The following is a 22,921-nucleotide window of genomic DNA, read 5'->3' on the forward strand; positions in this document are numbered from 1 at the left end:
TATGTTGAACTTGAGCGTCCTGAATTTGGTTTTTTCTTTCAACTAATTCTATCTCTTTGTTGGCCTGAGGAATTAGGTTGCGGAGGCTATCTAGTTGAGGAGGGCCCTGCAAAAGACCAAATAAATTACTGAACAATCTTGTAAATCTATAACTATTAAAGGCTAATTCTTTGGAATCATAGAAGGTTGTGGGAGCCCTGGCTGTAAAGCACGCCTGGGCTCAATTATAGCTCGTAGATCTGTGAGCATTTGCCATTTTCCTGCTTTGTTTTTTTTTCTTAATAACAAATACAGGAGAATTCCAAGGGCTAGTAGAAGATTCTATATGGTCTTGTTCTAATTGAATTTATATTAATTCTGTTAATGCCTCTAGTTTTTCCTTAGAGAAGGGCCACTGTTCTATCCATAGAGGCTTATTGTGTATCCATTTGAGGGCTACCGGAGTCCATAGCTGTTTAATAGTGGCCTACATAAAAGGCTCCTGATTTTCTGACTTAAATCTTTGTCTCTTATGTCTTTGTTGAGACAAGGGCTGTATAGGTTGAGTAATTCCCTGATTAAATCTTTCTAAACCTTTTCTTGGTTGATACCGCATTTGACTCATAATTTGTTGACTCTGAGGATTGTATTGTCTAGGTAGTATATAAATTTTTGTTTTCTATTGTGTAAGTAGATCTTTTTTCTTTCCAAGTATAATTTTTTAATAAAGATAATTACAAAAGATGGAAAAATCAGCTCAGAAAGGCCAATTACTTCTTTAATAGATCAGTTTTTTGCATAATAACTCACATCAATTTTAAATACTATCACATAAAGCATGGTGAAAAAGAAATTTTGCTTCATAATTAGAAAACTCACAATAAAATTTGCCAACAAAAACAAAAACAAAAACAAGCCATTTTGAAAATAAATACAGTTCATGCCAAAGTAGTATAAAATGAAGCCGGTCTTCAAAAAGAAAACATTTTCTTCCAAATATTTTCTTTCTTTTTTTTTTTTTTTTCTGAAATTGGTGAGACTTTCAAACTCAAATTCAAATTCAAGGGTTGCTAAGCTGCTCTGATTTGGCTCCTTTGGTATCTGTTTTTTCACCACTATTATCCTTGGATTTGTCTTCTTCCTTCACATCTGCTTTTTTGTCCTCTGTTTCCTTTTTGTCTTCCTCAATTCTAGCTTTCTTTGCTTTCTTATGATCAGCCACATTTCTACGACCTCCTTCTCCTTCATCCTCTGAATCTGAGAATTCTTCATCACAAGCTATCCATTTGTCTGATGCTCGAATAGAAATTCTCCTGTCTGGATTTTCTCCATCTTCATCTCCACTGTCTTCATGAACAGCATTTTCTGGAATAGCTTGCATTTGGACGCCAGGTGCATGAGGTAACATGAGTAAATTTTCAAATAAACGCTGTTTTATCTTTTCCATATATTCTGGAGTATTCTGATTTGTCATGTTTGAAGGACTAATATGCAGTTTGAAGTCTGGTCCAAAATACTCAAAGTAATCATTATATGGCAATTCATTCGGAGTTTCACAATCAAGGGCAACTGCAGTCTCATATGTCCAACATCGAGCAACATTACGGATTGTGTGTCCACCTCCGCCAAGCATTAGTAATGGTAAATTGAAAGTTTTTACAACTTCTACACATTTAGCATGACCTTTGACCGTCAGACTGAAGCAACCACGTCTATCACCAGATAGTGAGTCTGCACCTCACTGTAACACGGCAGCACGAGGCTGATACATCGCCATCACTTTTGAGACAATAGGCTTAAATATCTGCCCGTATGACTCATCATCGATACCATCTCTCATTGGAAAACTGACAGCATAGTATTTGCCTTTTCCTGCACCAATATCCCGCAAGTCTCCTGTTCCAGGGAAGTATTCCCCATATTTATGGAATGATACAGTCATTACACGATCTGTGGTATAAAAAGCTTCTTCAACACCATCGCCATGATGAATATCAATATCAATATATAAGACTCTCTGATGATACTTTAGTAATTCAAGGATGGCAAGCACAATATCATTAACATAACAGAATCCTGATGCTTCTGATTTCTTAGCATGATGTAATCCTCCAGCCCAATTAACAGCCATATCAGTTTGTTGTCGGTTTAACTTCACATCTCCAGCAACTGAGCCACCATCAAACACTGGACAATCTTCTCCAACATTAAATCTCTGCATCTGCTTACTATACTCAGACATGTTATCTGGTCTTATTGAACGTAAAAATTTGATGTACTCATCATTGTGGTATTTTGTCATTTCTTCAGCAGTGGCTTTATGGGGCCTGTATATTTCCATTTTTCTATATAAGCCATAATTTAGCAGCAAGTTATGGGTCATGCAGATTCTATGAGGTTTCATGGGATGGCCCTGTCCATAATAATAATTTCCAATATCACCATCGTAGTAGTAGCAGACTTTCTTCTTGCTGCCTCCCTGACTGTACGCCATGGGCTCCCCGCCACCGCCGCCTCCGGGCTCCGGCTCCTCCTGCTGCTGCCGCTGCTAGTCGGCAGGGAGAAAAAAGGGACTGGGGCGAAGGTGGGGGCTGGCAGTCCCGCGGGGAAGGGCAGGACGGAGGGAGGAGACAAGGGGGAGCCACGAGGGCTTGGTACCGCCCGGCCGAAGGGCCGAGAGCGCAGAGCAGGGGATGGCAGCGGGCGCCAACTCTGTAAGTAGATCTTGACCCCACAAATTAATTGGAATGTCTGCAACATAGGACTGTAAAAATTCTTTTTGTCCCTCTGGCCCGAGGCAGAGAAGAATGCAGACACTTTCTGCTAGAAAAATTTCTGTCTGTCCTTTTAAAGGACAGTGTTTTTAAAACCTCCAGTTTTTCTTTCTTGAGTTCCCCTCTTCCTGGGAGAATATATGGGAGCAAAAGTAATTGTGCAATCCATTCTCCCTTTTTAGCTGTCCAGGGAACAGATGAGAAGACTATAACTTTAAGTTTTTTCTTTATAGTCAGAATCAATAATACCTGTATGAACTGTAACTCCTTTGGATGTTAAATTAGAACGACCAAGGAGAAGTCCAACAGTAAAGGCAAATGCCTCCATGTCTCCTTCCAGTCTAGTTTGCCTTATACCCTTCTCCACCGCAGAGACAGCAGCAAGAGAGCCTTCCAAAGGAGGGAGAGGTGCACAGGTGGTGGAAAGAAAAGGATTCGCTTTTTTCTTTTCCTGCTTCACAGGTGAATCCCATTTACATGCTGTAAAAGCCAGCGGTTGCAGATCAGGGGAGGGAGCTGAGGGCTCCAACGGGGTATATACTGTGGGAGTTTCCAGAGACCCTTTCTCCTTTTTCCTCAGATTTCTGTATTTCTTTTTTCCATGTTTTTAAATCTAACGTCCCTAAATTTGGGAACCAAGGACAACAAGTTTTAATTACTTTGAGAAGTTCTTCTCAAAGTAATTTCTGATTTGACGCTCATTCCCCATTATGTACCGAGAAAAGGATAGAAAGACTTTCACTCAGAACAGATTCAGATGCCCGGCTGGCCATATCCCTCGTGGGACTTTCATATCTGTCTTGGCTTAAGGTGCATCCATATAAACCTCGGGGCTGGTTAAGGCCGTCAGGCGCTAAGTCACCATTTTGCTTATGACTTAGACCATGGAACCGCAGATTAGGGCCCACACAAGCTCTGCAGCCGAGGCCGTGGAGCTATAAACACACACTCACACATTCACAGCCTTGCACATTGAGAGAAAATTCCCCTTTTACCTTGGTTAAATTCTCCGGGAGTTACCCTACTTTTTTCCAGTAGTTGTCGCAACTTCTCCTGGGCCTTGCACCGTGAAACCTCTTTGAAACCTTTTTGTATTCTGACTCAAAGTCGACCTTCCTTCTCGAGCCCCACAAGTGAGTCCCAAAATTGGACCCCAGAATCTGGGGGCACCACGTTGGGCACCGTATATGTCACGTCCCACATGATGAGAGTTGTGGGGAGCGAGGAGGGTGGTGCTGGGTTAAGAAAAGAAAGTAGCCATGAATAGAATACAAGCAGGACCAAGGGACTCCAGCCTCAAGGACTGGGCCCGGGCCTACACATTAGCTTTTATTAGTTAGGTGAGGATAAAGCTTGTCAATCTCAAGATCTGTAAATCCTATGCATCATAATAGGAAACTGATTCAAACCAATCACCCTTGCCTGCAGGCAGCAGAACCATAAGTCTCAGGATGTATGTACCTCCCCAAGGGACAAAACCTACATGCATATGAATAGATGGAGAGCACATCACTGAATCTCTTCCCCTGCAGGTTTGGGGAAGGAATGCAGCCTCAGAGGCAGAGGCTTTTCTTAGCCTGGGGAAGTTGGGGGGCTGAACCACCTCGTGGGTTCTCCTGTTGGTCCCCACTCAACTGCGCCTGGCTTGAAGTAAGATTACTCGTCATTGATCAGCCATATTTCTGGGGCCCAACAGGGAGACATAAGGTGTAAGTACAATGGTGAAGCAAAGTCCCTGAAAGGATCCGTCTCACAGACTCTCCTTGCTTTAGAGGCAGGTGCAAGAAGACAGATGGGTAGACTGCTGCGAGGCAACAGTTAGGTGGTAGACTGCTGATCTATTGTGCTTTGTACTCCTGGGTTTAAGTCCCACCTTTGCTGTGAGGTTTTCTTTGAATCTCTGCCCCATAGCCAAAAACTCTGTGAGAACCACCTAACTAGCATTATCTTTGCTGAGTTAGATCCTTATTCTCTACCCAGTGCACAAATCACCCACTTTTGCTGAAGTCAATTTCTCAGTATAAATAAATAGTCTCTTGAGTCTCAGCGACCATTCCTCCTTAGTAGCACTTGGAACAGTTGTAAGGTAAGTTACAATTTGAATAGTGTTTTCTTTCACCATTTAAGATGATGACCCCTATGATGGCAGCAAACATATTTATATTCACCACAGAGTTTCCAGGTCTTTTGAGGAAGCAATTGAATAATTAATTGAAGGATATAGAAAACCATTTTTGCATATTTTCAGCTTAATTTTAATTGTATTGCAATTTTCACCATGTTTGTTAATTTAAAGTGTTCCCTCACTCCTCACCTCCTCCCATAAAATAGTTAACTGTTACTGTCTAAGGACCTCTGCATTTGAGGAGGAGGGTATATCTCTGTTTAGAGATATGACAAAACAAGCTACATCCCATGCAAAATTTCCCGTTAGATCCAACGATTCCTTCTTTAGCAAGACAGAGAAGAATGTCAGTATTGTATAGTTTCTGCTTGTGATTTGCATCTTGTTAAGACGTTGGGGAAAATACATACATATTTTTCTTCCCTTTTATTTCTTTTAAGTTTTTTTTTCCATTTTATTGAGGAGTATTGGGGAACAGTGTGTTTCTCCAGGGCCCATCAGCTCCAAGTCTTTGTCCAGTCGCCTTTTTGAATCTTTAGTTGCAGGGGAAGCAGCTCACCATCCCATGAGGGAACTGAACTGGCAACCTTGTTGTTGAGAGCTCACGTTCTAACCAACTGAGCCATCCAGCCGCCACCTACTTTTAAGTTTTTAAATAGGCACTAAATTTACATGGTTCCATAAGTATAAAAGGCTATAGCACAAAATTTTGTGCTCACTCTTATTCCCCAACGTCTCAATACATTCCCCACAAATAACCATTGTTATTAATTCTTTCCAGAATCATATTGAACATATATGAATCTATATTACATAAAATAAACATATCTTTTATCTTAAAAAGAGATAACATACTATGCATATTGCTCTGTGCCTTGCCCTTTTTCCTTAACCAATATACGAGTATGTTGAAGAGTTTTCCATATCATCACAAAAAAATGATAGCTGATTCTTTTCCAAGGATGCATAGTATTTCGACATATAGGTTACTATATATTATTTAACCAGAATTCTGTTGGACATTTAGGCTTCCCTCCATCTTTCGTTACTACAAACTATGCTGCAATGAATATATATATATGGGGTGGGGGAGAGAGATAGATGTGTATGTGTAAAATTTTGAATGTGTGTGTCTGTAATGCTGCAGCGTATATTTTTAGAAATGAGTTTGCTCTGCCCTAGGATACATACATTTTAAATATTTGTACATGTTGCCAAATTACCCTCCAAAGGAATTTGAACTACACTCTTAAACAGTAATGACTGAAGTCCTCGCCCCTCCCCCTCTCATAGAGTATGCTGTCAACTTTGAGTTCTCTGTTAATCTAACAGGTGAAAGTGATGCTGCAGTGCAATTTAATTTTCATTTCTCTTATTACAACAAAATATTGCTTACATTCATAAAAATAGAATAATTTTTGTTTTAAGTCATTTGAAATTTGATATCTTTTTTTAAACTAAGCAATAGTTGAAGTGTGATCTTTGGGCTGTGTCAAGTACTTATTGTGAATGAAGAACTCTGGATCTTACTCTTGATCTTTTAAATTATGACCTAATGGAGTGTGCTCTGGAATCTAATTTAATAAAGCATCCAGATATTTCTTATGTTGACCTGGAAGCCTTGCGTCTTTCTGAGGTATCTATGTGTCACATTCAATCATCCAGAATTCTCTTTATTTATGTAAATGCTCAGCCAGGGAAAGCTGCTCCTGTATTCAGTCTTCCCAGCCATATCTCTCATGTCTTGGACAGATTTAAAAATCTGTTTTTATAGCTTTAGGTAATTGGCTAGCACATTCAGTCCTCCGCTCTAGACACACCTTCTCTACACAGCTGATTGCATCCTTAAATCCTGAATTAAATCTCTTCTCTCGATAAAAAATTTCCCAATGATGTGTCTGTAAGTTCTTTGAGAGAACTGTGAAAGAAAAATTGCACCAGATGAAGTTAAACAGATAAGGAAGACTTTATTTAACAATAGTCCCCCCTTATCTGCAGTTTTGCTTTCAGTTACTAGCAGTCAACCAAGGTCCAAAAATATTAATTTGAGTTATCAGCAGTCACCAAGGTCCAAAATTACCAGCAGTCAATGAAGGTCCAAAAATATTAATTTGAAAATTCCAGAAATAAACAATTCATAAGTTTTAAGTTGAGAACTGTTCAGAGTAGCATGATGAAATCTCACACCATCCTGTTCCATCCCACTCAGAACATGAATCATCCCTTTGTCCAGTACATCTATGCTGGATACATTGCCCTCCTATTGTCACTTAGTAGGCATCCTGGTTATCAGATCATCTGTTGCCATATGACAGTACTTGTATTCAACTAACTCTTATTTTGTTATAATTTTTCTATTTTATTGCTGTTAATCTCTTGCTATGCTTAATTTATAAATTAAACTTTATCATAGGTATGTATGTATAAGAAAAAACATAGTTTGGTACTATTTGTGGTTTCAGGCATCCACTACGGGTTTTGGAATGTATCCCCCCCACACACACCCTGGATACGGGGGGACTACTATATTGCAATAGGCAACAGAGGTTGAGCTCAACTCAGAATACAACAGGGCCAGCTGGGGATTTATAGCCAATGGGAAAGATAAGGGAGTCTTTAGATGGAAAATTACTGAAAAAAATCTTGATTACTTAGGGAGTGGAGGGAGAAAAAGTTGATTGGATATCAAGAGTGGGGGGATTTCTACCTGAACTGGCTTAGCAGGATTATTGTCAAACCTGGACTCAACAGGATTTTTTACTAAAACTGGGCTTGGAAGGCCAAGGATAGACCTAATTAAGAAGAGGGCTCTCAAAGGAACTTGAGTAAAGTTTGGTCAAGGGCAGTTCTTGTCAACACCCACAGGGTTTTCCTTCAGCTTTCTAAAGGAACGGGAGACCCACACAACACATAAGTTACTGGCAGAATCAACCACATTCTCTCCCAGCCTCTCTCATTTGTCTGTGGCTGGTTTTGCCTCCCTGGAGCAGCTGCTCCTTGGCCTTCTCTCCAGTCCAGGTTAACTTGGGTGCAGGCACCCTTTCTTTTTTTTATTAAAGTTTATTGGGGTGACAATTGTTAGTAAAGTTACATAGATTTCAGGCATACAATTCTGTATTATATTATCTTTAAATCACATTGTGTGTTCACCGCCCAGAGTCAGTTCTCCTTCCGTCACCATATATTTGCTCCCCTTTACCCTTATCTACCAACCCCCTCCCCATTTACCCTCTGGTAACCACTAAACTATTGTCTGTGTCTATGAGTTTTTAATTTGTTTCTAATTTGTTTGTTTTGTTCTTTTGTTGTTTTTGGTTTATAAACCACATACCAGTGAAATCATAAGGTTCTCTTTTTCTGTTTGATTTATTTCGCTTAGCATTATAATCTCAAGATCCATCCATGTTGTCACAAATGGTCCTATTTCATCTTTTCTTACCACCTAATAGTATTCCATTGTGTATATATACCACAACTTCTTTATCCATTCATCTATCGAAGGACATTTTGGTTGTTTCCTTGTCTTGGCCACAGTAAATAAAGCTGCAATGAACATTGGATCACCCGTGTCTTTATGTATAGATGTTTTCAGGTTTTTTGGTAGATACCCAGGAGAGGAATTGCTGGGTCATATGGTAATTCTATTTGTAATTTTTTGAGGAACTTCTACACTGCCTTCCATGGTGGCTGCACCAGTCTGCATTCCCACCAACAGTGTATGAGGGTTCCTTTTTCTCCACAGCTTGCTATTTGTCTTGTTGATGATAGCCATTCTGACTGGGGTGAGGTGATATCTCATTGTGGTTTTTATTTGCATTTCTCTGATGATTAGTGATATTGAACATTTTTTCATATGTCTATTTGCCATTTGTATGTCCTCTTTGGAGAAATGTCTTTTCAGGTCTGTAAGGCAGGCGGCGAGATAATGAGTCTAGTCAGGCGGGTTGAGACAAGTTGAGTGCTTTATTCTGTGCTCCCGGGTGAGGTTCACCGGTCCCGCAGATGGGGCCGGCGAAGTTGTGCCCAGGGTAGAGGGAGGGAGGCATATATGCGATTTTGGGGGTGGGGGGTTGGCTGAGTGAGTTGGCAAATGAACAGGCCCCCCTAGCAGCAGATTGGGCATGAGTGGCTGTGTCCAGAGTTGCTTATCGCACCAGCGGTCTGCTGCCTTTTCTGGGAAACACCAGGGGCCCCAGTCTCTGTCAGGCCAGGAAAGGTCTAATTTATCTAAGGGGAATGACTTGGCTCCTGGGGAGGAGTCTAATTTGACAGAGGGGTATGACTTGGCTTTCGGCCACTTTGACCATGCCCGCAGCTGACCTAACAAGGTCCTCTGCCCATTTTTCAATTGGGTTGTTTTTTTGTTGTTGAGTTGCATGAGTTCCTTGTATATTTTGGATATTAGCCCCTTATCGGAGGCGCTGTTTGCAAAAATCTTCTCCCATTCAGTTGGTTGCCTCTTTATTTTGTCGATGGTTTCTTTTGCTGACAGGCACCCTTTCAAACAGGTCTTTTTTCATTACCTTAATTTAGAGGCTTGGAATAAAGTCTGAGTTACTGGATTTGAGCTACAACAAGTGGGTGTGATCATAATGATTACATCATTACATTCTCTTTCAATATTTAAGACAAAGTGGTCCTTTCTTTTATTACTGTCATTTCATAAAGTTCTGGAAGGTTGGTTGGAAATTTGGTGTCTATTTAAGGTGCTGACTTTGGGTTAGGATGTCAGTGCTGAGATTGGCTGAGAGAGCCACAGACTGGAGATGGTGTTGGTTGAAAGAAGAAGTGAAATTATAAACTTCTCACACAGGGAAGGCTATGAGGCCATTTCAGAAGACAGAGGATACTTTGGGGGAGACCTCATCACACTAGCATCAACAAAGTAGAAAGAAGTCAGGACCACTCCAGCTAAGGCAACACCCCAAGCAGAAAATATTATTTCCCTCTACAATTAGCATCATCACAGACCATAAAAGTGTAGGTACTGGTACAATCAAACACCCATAGTGGAACTCAAAATAACCTGTTTTCATAAACGTAGTAACTTTAATTAATTAGAGATTCTCTGTATAACCAATGGTAATTCGTAATACAAACTAATGAAATATTTCTGACTTAATGAATTACTGGAATTGGAAACAGTAGGACTTTATTGCTTTTTTGTTACATATGAGAACTTAAAAATGTTGAAGAAGAAATCTGAAAATAGATCACTGGATTTAAAGGTTCCCTCCTATAACATAGAAAGATTAATTTGTACAAGATGTAGATATTTGTCTCTTCCTACTTTAAATCCTGTCCTGCTAAAGGAAATCTTTCCTTTCACTTGCCCACGTTTCTCTCATCATTCTAACAGCAAAATAACTGTCTATCCAGAACTTTCCACGTTTGATTATCTTTACGCATCTCCAACCAACTCCCTGCCTACACATTGAGAGTAATTTTTCAGGGGGACATTTTTTGTTCCTGAGTCCCAGCTTCAGGAAACTGTTTCCCGGGTGCTTCGTGTGAGGGTGTTTGGCAATTTCTGGGGAAGACTTGGTCAGAGGTTCTTCTCCATATCCCCAGAGAACTGAGAGACATGCGGAATGGCTGGAAGCTGAAGATGTTTCACCCGCCACCCTCATACAACGCCACCCCCTCATCCACCTCATCCCTGGTCTCTGCCACACACTTTTAGATTCCTCCCTGGGCCCCTCCACTACATGTATCCTTTTCTGACGACAAAGGAGGACGATTTGTAATGAATTGGGAGGTGACTTTCTCTCCAGCTGGAGGCCTGGACGGCTTTGACTGCAGGGACTCGCGCACTCCGCAGCTGCTGGCGCTTGGGGAGTTTCCAATTGCAGTTTGCGGTGGGTTGTGAGGAGGAGAATGAGAAGGAACAAAGGCGTACAAGAGCGAATTGTCTTGGTGAAATGGAGATGTTGAGAGGGGTGAGAAGAGAGCCAGGATATGAGGTTCACAGCGAGCAAAGTGCGCCCAGCCCCACGCTCAGCATGTCCAGGCGTGGGGTTTAGGCTTAGGAGCGTCTGGAAGGCCGTTGTGCTTGGACGTTTTGAGGAAGGTGCAGCCCGGTCACAGCTATTGTGCGCTGCTAGGGCTTTTCCGCGGGGGCCCTGAGAAGTCCGCGAGGTCGCTGTGAGTGGCGCTCCATTCTAGTCAGTCTCCTTGCGGGCCAACTTTGTACGCTTATGAAAACTGAATTTAAAGGAATCCGTTATTTCCCAGTCGAAAATATTTGGTTCTTCTGTTTCTGTTTAGATAGAGTGGTATACTGCTGCGTAAGACCACAAGTATGTAAACCCTGGAAGTATATAGAAAGGTTTTCTGAGAGGTGCCAGAGAAATTTGAACTGGAACTACTGGATTCCACGTTCAGAGTGCTACTTAATACACCACAGAATCAACCTAGAAGCTTACAGTGCATTTGTAGTTGCAGTTAAATATCTCCTTGAAAACTCCATAGCTCTAACCTGGAAGAGTTAGGTCAGGATTCAATGAGACCACTCTGATAATCAAATCTAATACTTTGTTATTGCTGGAGAAAAGACAATGAGCAAAATATAATTCAGGACAATCACTTCTATTAGGAGCATAAATTAGCTTTCAGAAGACAGCAAGTTGGATCCAGATTTTGTGAGACCTGAAGCTTGCATAATTTAGAGGGTCCTTTCTAAGAACAAAGAAAGACATTAGATACGGCCTCTCCAAGTGGTATATAATGTATTTGAGAATAAGTTGGAGTAGAAAGAGGCAGCAGTTTTAATTAATTTTCATTATAACATACTTTTGCAAGTTTTACAAAAACATGTTTCGTACAGGGCGATTCCTTCCAGTGCCTTGGAAAGGGTCTGTGCAAGTGAGGGATTTTATTTATACCTAGTGAGACTCATGATAAATAATCTCCGGAAGGCTGAAGGGCAGTTTGGCAATATCTATCAAAATAATCTCTATCTCAGAAATTTTCTTTTAAAAAGCCATCCTACAGAAATATAATAAAAATTAAAAATATAGAATGTTCATTGTAATATTTTACTGTATCAAAAAACTTGAAAATATGCTCACCCACTTAATTGAAGTAATATACAGCTGCTATTAATAAAAAAGGGGGGATATGTAGGTACTTGCATGTTGGCTTGGTAGTTTTTGGAAAGAATTTAAGTTTAAAACAAACAAAACCCAACAATTTGCTGAATGTAATATACAGCATGATCTAATTTTTGTCAGCCATAATTTGTGAGTTTATATATTCATTTTTAAACAGGTTCAAAGAATATATACCAAACTCTTGGCATGAATTTTTCTGTGAAATGGATTTGGGGATGAAGGTGATTTTCATTTTTTGCCACACTCACTTTTGTGATTTACACACACATGCACACACACACACACAGATATGTTTACAAGTGTATATCACTTTAGTAATTAAAAGCGCAAGCCTACAAAAACAATATTAATGCCCTTCAGTAGAGGACTTAAAAGTCTTGTTTACTCCATGTTGGCTGCCTACTACTAAGGTCAACATGGCTGTGATCATAGCGTGCAGAAAATGAAAGAGGTAGAAAAAGACAGAATCACTGACTGCAAAATCTTAACAGTTGATTGGGGAGATGACAAAAGTACAACAGGTTCATCGCGGCTAGGAAAATAAATAAGGAGCCTCCATCCCTGTCCTTTGAGAATCTGATGATTCGGGCATCTAGACAAAAAATTTATGTACAATTTCACTGAGTTAAGTGACTCACCCAAGACAATTCACAGACACTAAGGGTAAGAATTTTTAATTTAGAGATTTCCAAAAACAATGTTCTGATTCTACAAAGCCTCTTGAATCAGAAATGGCAAGATGTGAGTAATCAAAAGGGACCAAAGTAGGAGGAAAGAGAATAGGGAAGTGGAGGCATTAAGCAATTCAACAAATATTCTTTGGGTATTTATTTATTATTTATTGAGTTTTCTTAACAAGGCTGTGGGGGTGGGGGGTGGGTGCAGGCTGTGATGGGCAGGAGGAAGAGGAATCAAGTCTGGCACTTGCAATGATTCCTGCACTTTCAGACCTTTGGCAGAATCCTTGCCTGGCAGAGCAGGCTCTGCGTGAAGGAGCAGGAGCCCGTTGGGAACTTTCTGGTTGCTCCACTCAAAGTGACTCGTTAGGCTGTGAAGACATGTCCAGATTTTACTTGTTATTAAGTTATTTTGGGACCTATTTCCCACAACTGTTTACAGTCGCAGCTCACAGAACCAAAAGTAGCAAAAATAGCTACTACTGGATTAGGGGAAAGCTTCTTTTCTATGGGTCTTGGTTTTCCCATTTATAAAATGGAATGATAGGAATAAATCTTACAGTTCACATCTGACTCACGGTGACTGGCAAAGGAGAGAGTGGCGCGAAACTCATTAGGAAAGGTAGGAATGAAGCCTACAAATTCACTTACTTAGGATGCCCTTCTAAATTTGTTTTCAGGACGCAGCACTGAGTACCGCTGGTGTGAGTGCGGACAGTGGTTTATCGCCGTGGCAGGAAAGCCCAGGGCAGCCTCTACACTAACGCTGTTCACACTCTTACGATTGGGTAAGTCGGGAGTTAAGTGTCTACAGAGAACTCGCCTCCCGCGTTACCAGCCCGCGTTGCCACGACCACTGAGATGATTGCACCACCGGAATCCTAGAGCGGACCGGAAGTTAGCGTGGCTCCCCCGTCCGGCGGGAGCATCAGTGGCCTGAGGTGGAGGGTTGGAGGAGCTGCCACCGCCGCCTGGGAAGGCTGTCCTGCGCCCACTTCTCTGAGGGTCTGAGCTCCTCAGAGGCGGAAGCTGCGGCCGAGGGACGCGGAGGTCTGCGCGGAGAGAAGCGGGCCTCCGGAGCGGACGGCTTGTGGCGCGGCAGGAGCTCCTCTCCCTCTCCTGGGGCCTGGCTGACGGGGGCGCCGAGCGACCTCTCTGGTCGCGCCCAGGCTTGTTTATTCAGGCTGAATTCAGGCCCGAAGTATTCTTAATAACCTCGTGTTCTGACTTGCAAGTAACCTACCACTCAATTTGTAAATCGGAAGCTTTTAGTGAGTACTTCTGTGCTATTTCTGGTCTTGTCAGAGGATGGGCTTCAAATGGAATTGCTCAAGTAACTGCCCTATATTGTCACATAAACGATTTTTGTTTTAAACTGCCCCTGTGATTTTTCCGTGTTAACAGTGTTTTCTCATATCGAAAACTTTCTGACTAAGGGTTGGGTGGGAACCTCAAGTAAAATTACCCATCTGCTTAGACCGCAATTGCCGAGAACCTTCTGAGTTCTCTCTGTTCTAAATTCAGGATGGCGGCACCCTCCAAGGCCCTCCCAGCCTTGGCTGGCCAGGCTTCAGAGGAACAAGGGGAGGTTATCAAAGTAAAGGTTAAAGAAGAAGACCGTGTTTGGGATCAGGAATCCTGCTTAGAGAAGGATTTGCCTCACACCAGGGAACTCTCTTGTCTGCGCTTCAGGCAGTTCTGCTATCAGGAGACACCTGGACCCAGGGAGACTGAACCAACTGCAGGATCTATGCCGACAGTGGCAGAGCCCAGAGATACATACCAAGGAGCAGATCTTGGAACTGTTGGTGTTGGAGTAGTTTCTGACCATCCTGCCTGAGGAACTCCAGGTTTGGGTCCAGGAGCATAATCCTGAGAGTGGAGAGGAGGTAGTGACTGTGCTGGAGGATTTGGAGAGGGAGCTTGATGAACCTAGACAGCAGGTGAGAAATTGGAAGTGCCATCTTGTGTGGAAAATTTGGTGGAGTAGGTGATTAACGTCACAGTTATGGCTGCAAATTCTAGTTTGGGGAATTATTACTTGATCACTGGTATAGATGAATAGATTCATGTTTATGGGATAAAAGTTTTCATGTAAGTGATAGCTGATCCAAATAAGTAGATGACTTAACCAAATGGAAAACCTCGATCTATTGCTTACCACTAGAAAATATATTTTATTTAGTGACTGTGAGATTAAATTAGCGATCTCTCCTTATGATGCCCATTACTTTTACCATATATGAAAACAAATCAGTATAAGGATATAAGGAATGCTTCTAGGATATTGCCAAACACTCTTACATTTCTTTGTATAATACTATCTATACGTTTACCTGAATTCTGTGAATATGAATGTTTTATGTATACAATCTGACCTGTTAAAACACATTTTTCTGGAATGCAAAATCTTTTATATAATACTGGTAAATAGGGAAATGAGTAAATATAATGCTGAAATTGTGCTGGCTTATACATGAGTTTCCCCAGCAAGCTGATATTTTGGGCTACCAAGTAAAAGCAGCTGAATGCAAGTATCTGATTATAGGTGAATGCAGCAAATTGTGAAGACATACAGTACTGTACATAATGCCATTCACCTCCACATCCTTCCTTTTGGCTCTTTTTGGCCACAGTCTCTGTTTTGGAAGTACTTATTTCCATGGTTCCCTCTCATCTTTGTGCACTGTTTGCTAAACCTTTTTGTATTCCAGAAAATGAGCAAGCAAAAGATTTGCAAGTGCCACAGAAGCATGCTGGTGATAAAATTTCTGCTAGTGAGAATAAAGAAAGAAAATCTTTAACAACTGAAGAAAACCTCAAAAATATGAAACATTTTGAAAGAAATGAAAGAATCTGTCACATTGTTGTGCAACCAGCATGAAGGAGTCAGTGCTGCACACGATTAGAGACAATGCTGAGAAAATAGAAGAAAGCTATCTTAGCTGGAATAGCTGCCAGTGCTACAAAATCTGTTAGAACAAGGCATAAAAAAACAGAAGAAATGGAATATTTGTAAGGTGTGTGGGTTGAATACCAAACAAAGATGCAATTGGGCAACTTTTCTCAAAATTAAAGAGAAAGTCTTAGCATTATATGAAGACTTAAAAAAAAATAAAAAGCTGAAAATCCTGCAGGAGTGCCTTCACTTAGTGCAGGTAGTGGCTGGTTTAATGGCTTTAAGAACCCCTGTGCTTTTCATAATGTTAAGCTCTCTGGTGAAGCTGTGAGTGCAGATGAAGAAGCTGCAAAGACATTTCCCCCCATTGTCAAGAAATTTGATTGATGAAGAAGGCCATACCCTGGATCAGATTTTTAATTTTGATGAAACCAGTGTTTTTTGGTAGCAAATGCCTTCAAGAACCTGTATCTTGTTGTTGCGGAAAAAAAGCGGCGAGGACTGAGAGACTCAAGCGGCACGCAGAGGTCAGGGAGAACACAGCTTTATTCTGCCGGTGGGCTCAGCGGAATTATTCCAAAGACTGAGCACTTCCCGGGGTCGGGCGCTTTGTTTTATAGAGTAAGGCCTCTGGGTTTGGGGGAGATTCGCGCTATTGCTATTGCAACGCTAGGGATTGGTTAAATCTGGCTGGGGTGCTAGGATGTCCGTCCCTAGCAGCTGTGTCTTTTTTCAACATTTGTTTTGACAAGGGGTCACTAACCTTAGTGCCTGCGGGAGACAGCTCCGATAAGGGGGTGGAGCAAGACATCTCCGATAAGGGGATGGAGCTCTTAGCAGGGGTTAGTCGGAGAAAAAACCATCCCGACATTGTAAAAGGAAACACAACTCCAGGATTTAAGGTAACGAAAGATTATCTGACTGATAGGTGCAAATGCCAGGGGAGACTTAAAGCTAAAGCCTGTAGTGACTTATCACTCTGCCAACCCACAAGCTTTGAAGGAATTGTAAAAACTAGGTATAGGTCTAGAAAGAGACGTTGATGACAGAGCAGATATTTATTGATTTTCTAGGTGATGTTTTTATAGATGAATTTTAAAGATACTACAAGAGGAAAAATTTGCCTTTCAAAATTCTTGTAATTCTCAGTAATATACCAAGCCATCCTCCAACAGTTGCTGAGCTTTCTTCAAATATTAAAGTTTTCTTTTTACCTCCTAATACAACTTCTTTAGCCTAGCCCCTTGATCAGGGTGTGATTGCTGCCTTTAAAATTTATTATTTAGGGAGAATATTCAAGATGTTTATTTCATCGACGGGATGAAAATTCACAGTTTTTTGAATTCCAGAATCAAGTTAATAACATTAAACTTGCAATTGACATTATTGTAGAGGCCTGGAATGATGTCACAAAACCTGCTTGCATGGGGTGTGCTGTAAAGTTGTCTCTGACTTAATTCATGATTCTAAAGGCTTTCAGCCTTCGAAACAGCTCCCCCAATCAAAGCAAGCTGTACTGATTGCTCTTGCAAAGGAGGTTGGATTTGAAATTGAGAGTGAAGGTGCTGAGAAGCTGCTGCAATCTCCTGCAGAGGATTTCTCTACACAAGAGCTACAGCCTTGTGTTGCTGAAGCCCAAATGGAAGGTGTGGAAGAAGATGATGTAGTTCAACAGGCTGCTCCACAAGAGCTTTTCACTTCTCAGCTATCTTTTGCTTTAAGTGTAATAGTAAAATGCAGGCTATATGAATATAGGCAATACTTTGAAAATATATTTTGATTTTTTGATATCATATAAATGTTTTAAGTATTTAAAAAACACTTAGACTCAAAATGATTAAACACAGAAACAAATGAACTGAACTGTATATCAAATAAACAGAGGGAAAAAATAATTCAAGTGACTTGAACACAGTATTCTGACTATAGACTGTCAGAATACTGGGATAGACAATAGGATACTGTCTATGGACATATAGAGCTGCAACAATATTTGAATTTTACTTAGTATGTATGTTGGAACTGTTCTATAATGCAAAGCATTGTAATTCTGAAACTTTTGTGTTTATTGTAGGTTAAGCAAATGGTATATACCAGGGGTACAAAAAAGATGTATACACGTGACTTGTATTCATCTTTTGTTATTGGTATATATTGAGTATTACAATTTTAATACAGTATTTTCCTTTCTTAAAATGTGTGTAGGCACTCTATGTATACATTGTTTTGAACTGTTTTTATCACTGTGGGAGAAAGGGAGATTTATATGGAATATGGAAAGGTGAGGAAAATTCTATGTTGTTGATGTTGAATTCATGATATTTTATAAAATGCATTTACCAGCTCTACCCATGAAAGGGCCTACAGGCAATGATGCCTCATTAATAGTGAGCCTACTCAATCTTTGTTATATAAGATTTGTTATAAAAGGAGTCAAGATTTCTTGGGAAAAGGAGTTGAAACTACGTTTGAGACAGGGAACATACAGTGTGGTCCTTGTAACTGTTTATTATTCTGGAAGCATGGATGTGCTAAAAAAAACAACTAGTGAGGTCATGTCAGAAGAATGCAGGAACCAAATCAGAGGGCTCCCACAGGCCAAATTTAAGACAGTTTGAGCATCAAAGGGAATAAGGATGGACTGGGTTATGAAATAAGTGGATAGTGATACTCAAAAAGAGAAACAGACAGATGAACAAGGGACAGAAAGCTCTTGCTATTTAATAAATGTATAAGTATAAAAGTAGGAAGTCATCATTTTGCAACCTCCAGTATAAAATTTGATTCAAGCAAAAATCATCAATAAATGCTAAAATCATTGGGGAATAGGACATTTTACATACCGTATTTGCAGGCGTATAAGACGATTTTTTGGCCCCGAAAAATATGCCTCCAAGTGGGGGGGTCGTCTTATACGCCAGGTACACTTCAGATAGACTGCCCATAGTGCTTGCCCCGTGCCATAGTGGCCTCCCGATGCCCGCCCACTTCATTCCACATACCGTTCAGGCATCAGCAGCGCTGCTAGGTGTATGCTCGGCTGTTATGCGATTTTGCTGTTATGCGATTTTACCACACTCGCAAAATCGCACACAGCCGAGCATACACCCAATATGATAGCGCAAAATCGCGAATCGCGATACCATACTGGGTGTATGGTCGGCTGTGTGCGATTTTGCGAGTGTGGTAAATTCGGGTTACCGTATATTTCTTTATATATGCATTGAAGATTCGCGATTTTGCGCTATCATGGTGCCTGTTAGAATGTTGAAGAGCTCGCACTTGCGCACTAGTGAGGTCCCAGGGAGATGCTGATGCAAGGGTGGACCAGACTGCTATAGTGACAGGGCGGGCAAACAGGGAGCAGGGACCAATCAAATCAGGCTTTGTATACAGCCAACAGCCAACCACAATACTGCACCATTGTACAGTACAGCATAGAAAATGTCGACCAGTCAAACCCCTATCATCCCTATCATGGCACCAGCCAAAAGAAAGAAGTATGATGCAAATTTTAAACTGAAAGTTATTTGGTGTGTGGAAGGTGTGTGGAAGAGGGGGTAGTCTTATACGGCGAGTATATAACAAACTCTGTATTTTGAGTGGAAATGTTAGGGGGTCGTCTTATACGCCCAGTCGTCTTATACGCCGGCAAATACGGTAGTTCCAAATTATTGCCCAATAGCTGACATTAATTATAGTAGGAAAATATTTCAAATAGATAGATCTGGGGGTCACTGCCTTAACTAAGTGATCAAATTTAGCATTATCAACAATGTAATAACTTGATAGCAGTACCCTGTGATGTGACATAATAAATATGCATCACTTATGTAGTATTCCTCCAAAAATGTTTAACCAAATCTATTTGTGAAGAAACAATCAAATAAGTACCTAATGTGGGATATTCTATAAGACAACGAGCTCTTATTTGTCAATAATTAATATCAAAAGGCAGGGAATTATTTTAGATTAAAAGATGCAAAAGAGGTTTAATAACCAAAAACAATGAATAAATAATGATTGGATCATGACTTAGAAAAAAATATATTTGGGGGACAATTGGGGAAATTTAATTATAAACAATACACTAGATGATTAGTATAAGGATAGGATAATTTCCTTTTCAGTCAACACAGTTATCCAACTTAACTGGCTTTTATTTTTCCATCCACAACACACTGTGCTAATGTTTTCCGCATTTGTCTAAAACAATTGTCAGATTCCTTCCTGGCTGAAACAGCTCATTAGTCCCTAATTAGATAATCTGCATATGCCCCATCCCAAGTATTTATTTTTAATTTCTCACACTAAAACTCATTTACATGTAATTGACCTTGTAATGCTATTGATTCAGAATAGTCTGCAAATAAGATATGTAACTTTTTACAATAAAAAGTTGTTGCTATGAATTTTCTCCCACAGTTTTAATATTTTATATTAATAAAGTAGTTCACCAGAAGCATACATCAGCTTTACATATCAACATAAGCAAAATGACAAATATGCTTGCATTTACACATTTTGTAAGTTGTAGTTAGCGTTCTAAACCCAATATAGAAAATACTTATCTCTGAGAAGAGTATTTCCCACCAAGTTAACTTACTCAAATTATGGTAACCTCTTTTCCTAGTTTCCTTTCTTGGCTGGATTTGTATTTTCAAACAAGGAATCAGCGGCATTACAAGAGTCTTAATGTCTCAAGTTTCCAGATGGAAAATGTGTTTTCTTTCTGCTGGGACAAGGGTCCTCAGGATTCAGTGATTGGTTTGACCCTAAGTTTGATTTCATCTGAATCTCATGGCTAGTATTTGTTTGATTACTGATATGATAGCAAAAGAATAGGTCCATTACATGTGTGATTTCACAGACACAGCCTGTGCCCAATGCTAAATGTCCAACCTAAGATAGAATATTCTTTTACTAGTCATATTATCCTAGCAGCCAAAACAAAATACAGTGAGCAAATATTAACATGATGCTAGCAGGCAAAACAGATCTATTTTATTTCTATGGTGGAAACATTGCTCCGTGCAATCTTATTTAAAATAATTTTTAATACATTGAAATAAAATTTCAACACTTCCTCCTAACACCCCAATACACCGAGAAACTCCACAATTAGGAGAAATGGAATGTCTGCAAACTTAGTGCATCATTTAAAATCTGTATGAAAACAAAACAAACACAATATTTTTTTTAATTAAAGTTTATTGGGGTGGCAATTGTTAGTAAAGTTAACATAGATTTCAGGTGTGCAATTCTGTATTACATCATCTATAAATCCCATTGTGTGTTCACCACCCAGAGTCAGTTCTCCTTCTGTCACCATATATTTAATCCCCTTTACCCTCATCTACCATCCCCCTCCCCGCTTACCTCTGGTAACCACTAAACATTGAAAACAGACAATTTCTGGCAACCTACATACATATAGTGAAAAATAATTACCTTAAGTGCAGGGAGAAATTTGTTTCTAGGTATTTTAAATGAGGTTAATATTTTAAATTGAGTGAAAAAATAATTCAAAAATTAATTTATTGCATTTAACTATCTTCCATTTGATTGTACCTGAGTTGCATCCTTTATAATAAACCAGTAACTATAAAAAACAAACAAAAAATATTTACAATTTTCTTTCAATTATCATAATTTAGGAAAGATTCCTTTAATGTGTTTCTATTATTATCCCTCAGAATAGAAACCATAGGGGTACATATCAACTCCTGTTAATGGAGATAGCTTCTGTTTATGGCTCTGGCTTTATAAGTCCCAGTGTTTTAAAATTTCTCTTCTTACTCTATATTGCGCTCTTAAGAATTCAAAGGAGACTTATTTTCTTCTTACGTTCTATTTCAGTAGAAGAATGTTTTGAGATTTAGCTATGGTTTATGAATGATCATTATGTGAATTTCAAAATGTATCTCTTTGTCCCCAGGTCCCACAGGGCACATATGGGCAGGAAGTTCCTGTGGAAGAAATGACTCCTCTGGATACTACAAAGGAGTCCCTAGGTACTCAGCTCCAGTCTATGGAAGGCAGAATGGAATGTGAATCTCTAGAACCACGGTACACTTCAAGACGATGGTGAGGATAATTTAGCCTCTGGAAAGAGGATGAGTGAGATTTGGGAGCAGGAGGGGTCTAGTCATTGAAAGTTTCTTTTTTTTTTTGAAAAGTTTCAAACCTCATTCCATTACAGCTTCTACTGAATATAGCTGAAGGAAAAGTCAACCAGTATAGAGTAATGTTATTAAAGGAATTGAATTAAGCAAGCAGGTAATAATGTAAGAAATAGTTGAACACAAGGCTTTTCATAGATATTTTGTAATGGAATTAAGTACCTGTAGATAAATCAAAGATACCTCTGTATATAGATGTTGAGCACTTATCCATGTAGCCATAAGTGCCATTTCTATAGTGTTTGCCACAATTTTTGTCATGTATATGTTCCAAGGACTGTTAATAGTGTAGTGGAGGCAGGAGCACAGGCTGACCTGGTTCTGGAGCAGCTATCTTTTTCCAAAAGCTTCAGTATAATTGATACATTGCTTTTCTTATAACCCTAGCAACTCCCTATTCCCTGCTTATCCTACACCTAATAATATTGATTCTACTAATCTCTGGAGCTTATATTCTCCTCGTTCTAATTTATGTTGCTCTGTATTCCTTTCATCCTCCAAATTCATCCTTGTTTTACCTTCTTTTTTTGTTCTTGGCTCCACAGCATGACACAAAATGGATCAGCGTGGAAAGAAATACTAACCACATAATGGTCTTTTCAGTCACATTTTGAGATAGCACTTATCATGGGTGTTGTCATCTTCATTATAAAGTTAGTCAACACATTTTTATCCAACACTTTTCTTTGTAGTAATGTATTAGATAATGGAAAAGATAATAGAGAAATAAGTGATCCCCACTTTAGAAACTGACAATCTTGTTGGTTCTGCATATGAAACAGCAAAAGAAGAAAATGTTGCAGTGCTAGTTTGTGTTATGAATAAATGAATAAATTATGTTTTTCAAGAAAGGAGAACTCACTGTGAGCTTAAAATAAATGATCAAGGAAGTCTTATTGGAACAGTTGAGAGTTAAGTGAGGCCAAAACACATTAAATTGAACCTACTTTTGGAAATTATGAACATTTGAGAATGATTTAAATTTACCTGTTCAATATTTGATATGCAGATTGGTATAAACAATGTTGACTTGAGGTAAAGAATTTTTTTTCCCAAGACTCTAGATATAAGACTATCTAGAGGTGATATACTAATTCCAAATTGTTATTTTTTACATTTTTCAAAATAGTTTCCTCAAGCCTAGCCAAATTTGAATTATTCTAAATGTTTCTG

At 39.7% G+C, this 22,921-nt stretch overlaps 1 protein-coding gene and 1 long non-coding RNA gene across 2 annotated transcripts; one reads left to right on the plus strand and one right to left on the minus strand.

Annotated features, from left to right (window-relative positions):
- Window positions 1–693: 693 nt before the first annotated feature.
- Window positions 694–2,473, minus strand: LOC308492267 (histone deacetylase 2-like; the record flags this gene model as incomplete). The annotated part of the gene is given in 2 exon segments (XM_081037075.1): window positions 694–1,717; window positions 1,721–2,473. Coding segments are annotated over 2 exon segments (1,431 nt in total). The 3' UTR covers window positions 694–1,039.
- Window positions 2,474–13,578: 11,105 nt separating this feature from the next.
- LOC308495998 lies at window positions 13,579–22,921 on the plus strand. Its single transcript, XR_013993089.1, has 3 exons — window positions 13,579–13,938; window positions 14,360–14,610; window positions 21,505–22,921. It is a non-coding gene; the product is annotated as an uncharacterized lncRNA (long non-coding RNA).

This window comes from Rhinolophus hipposideros, assembly GCF_964194185.1.
Source record: "Rhinolophus hipposideros genome assembly, chromosome: 3".
NCBI lineage: Eukaryota > Metazoa > Chordata > Mammalia > Chiroptera > Rhinolophidae > Rhinolophus > Rhinolophus hipposideros.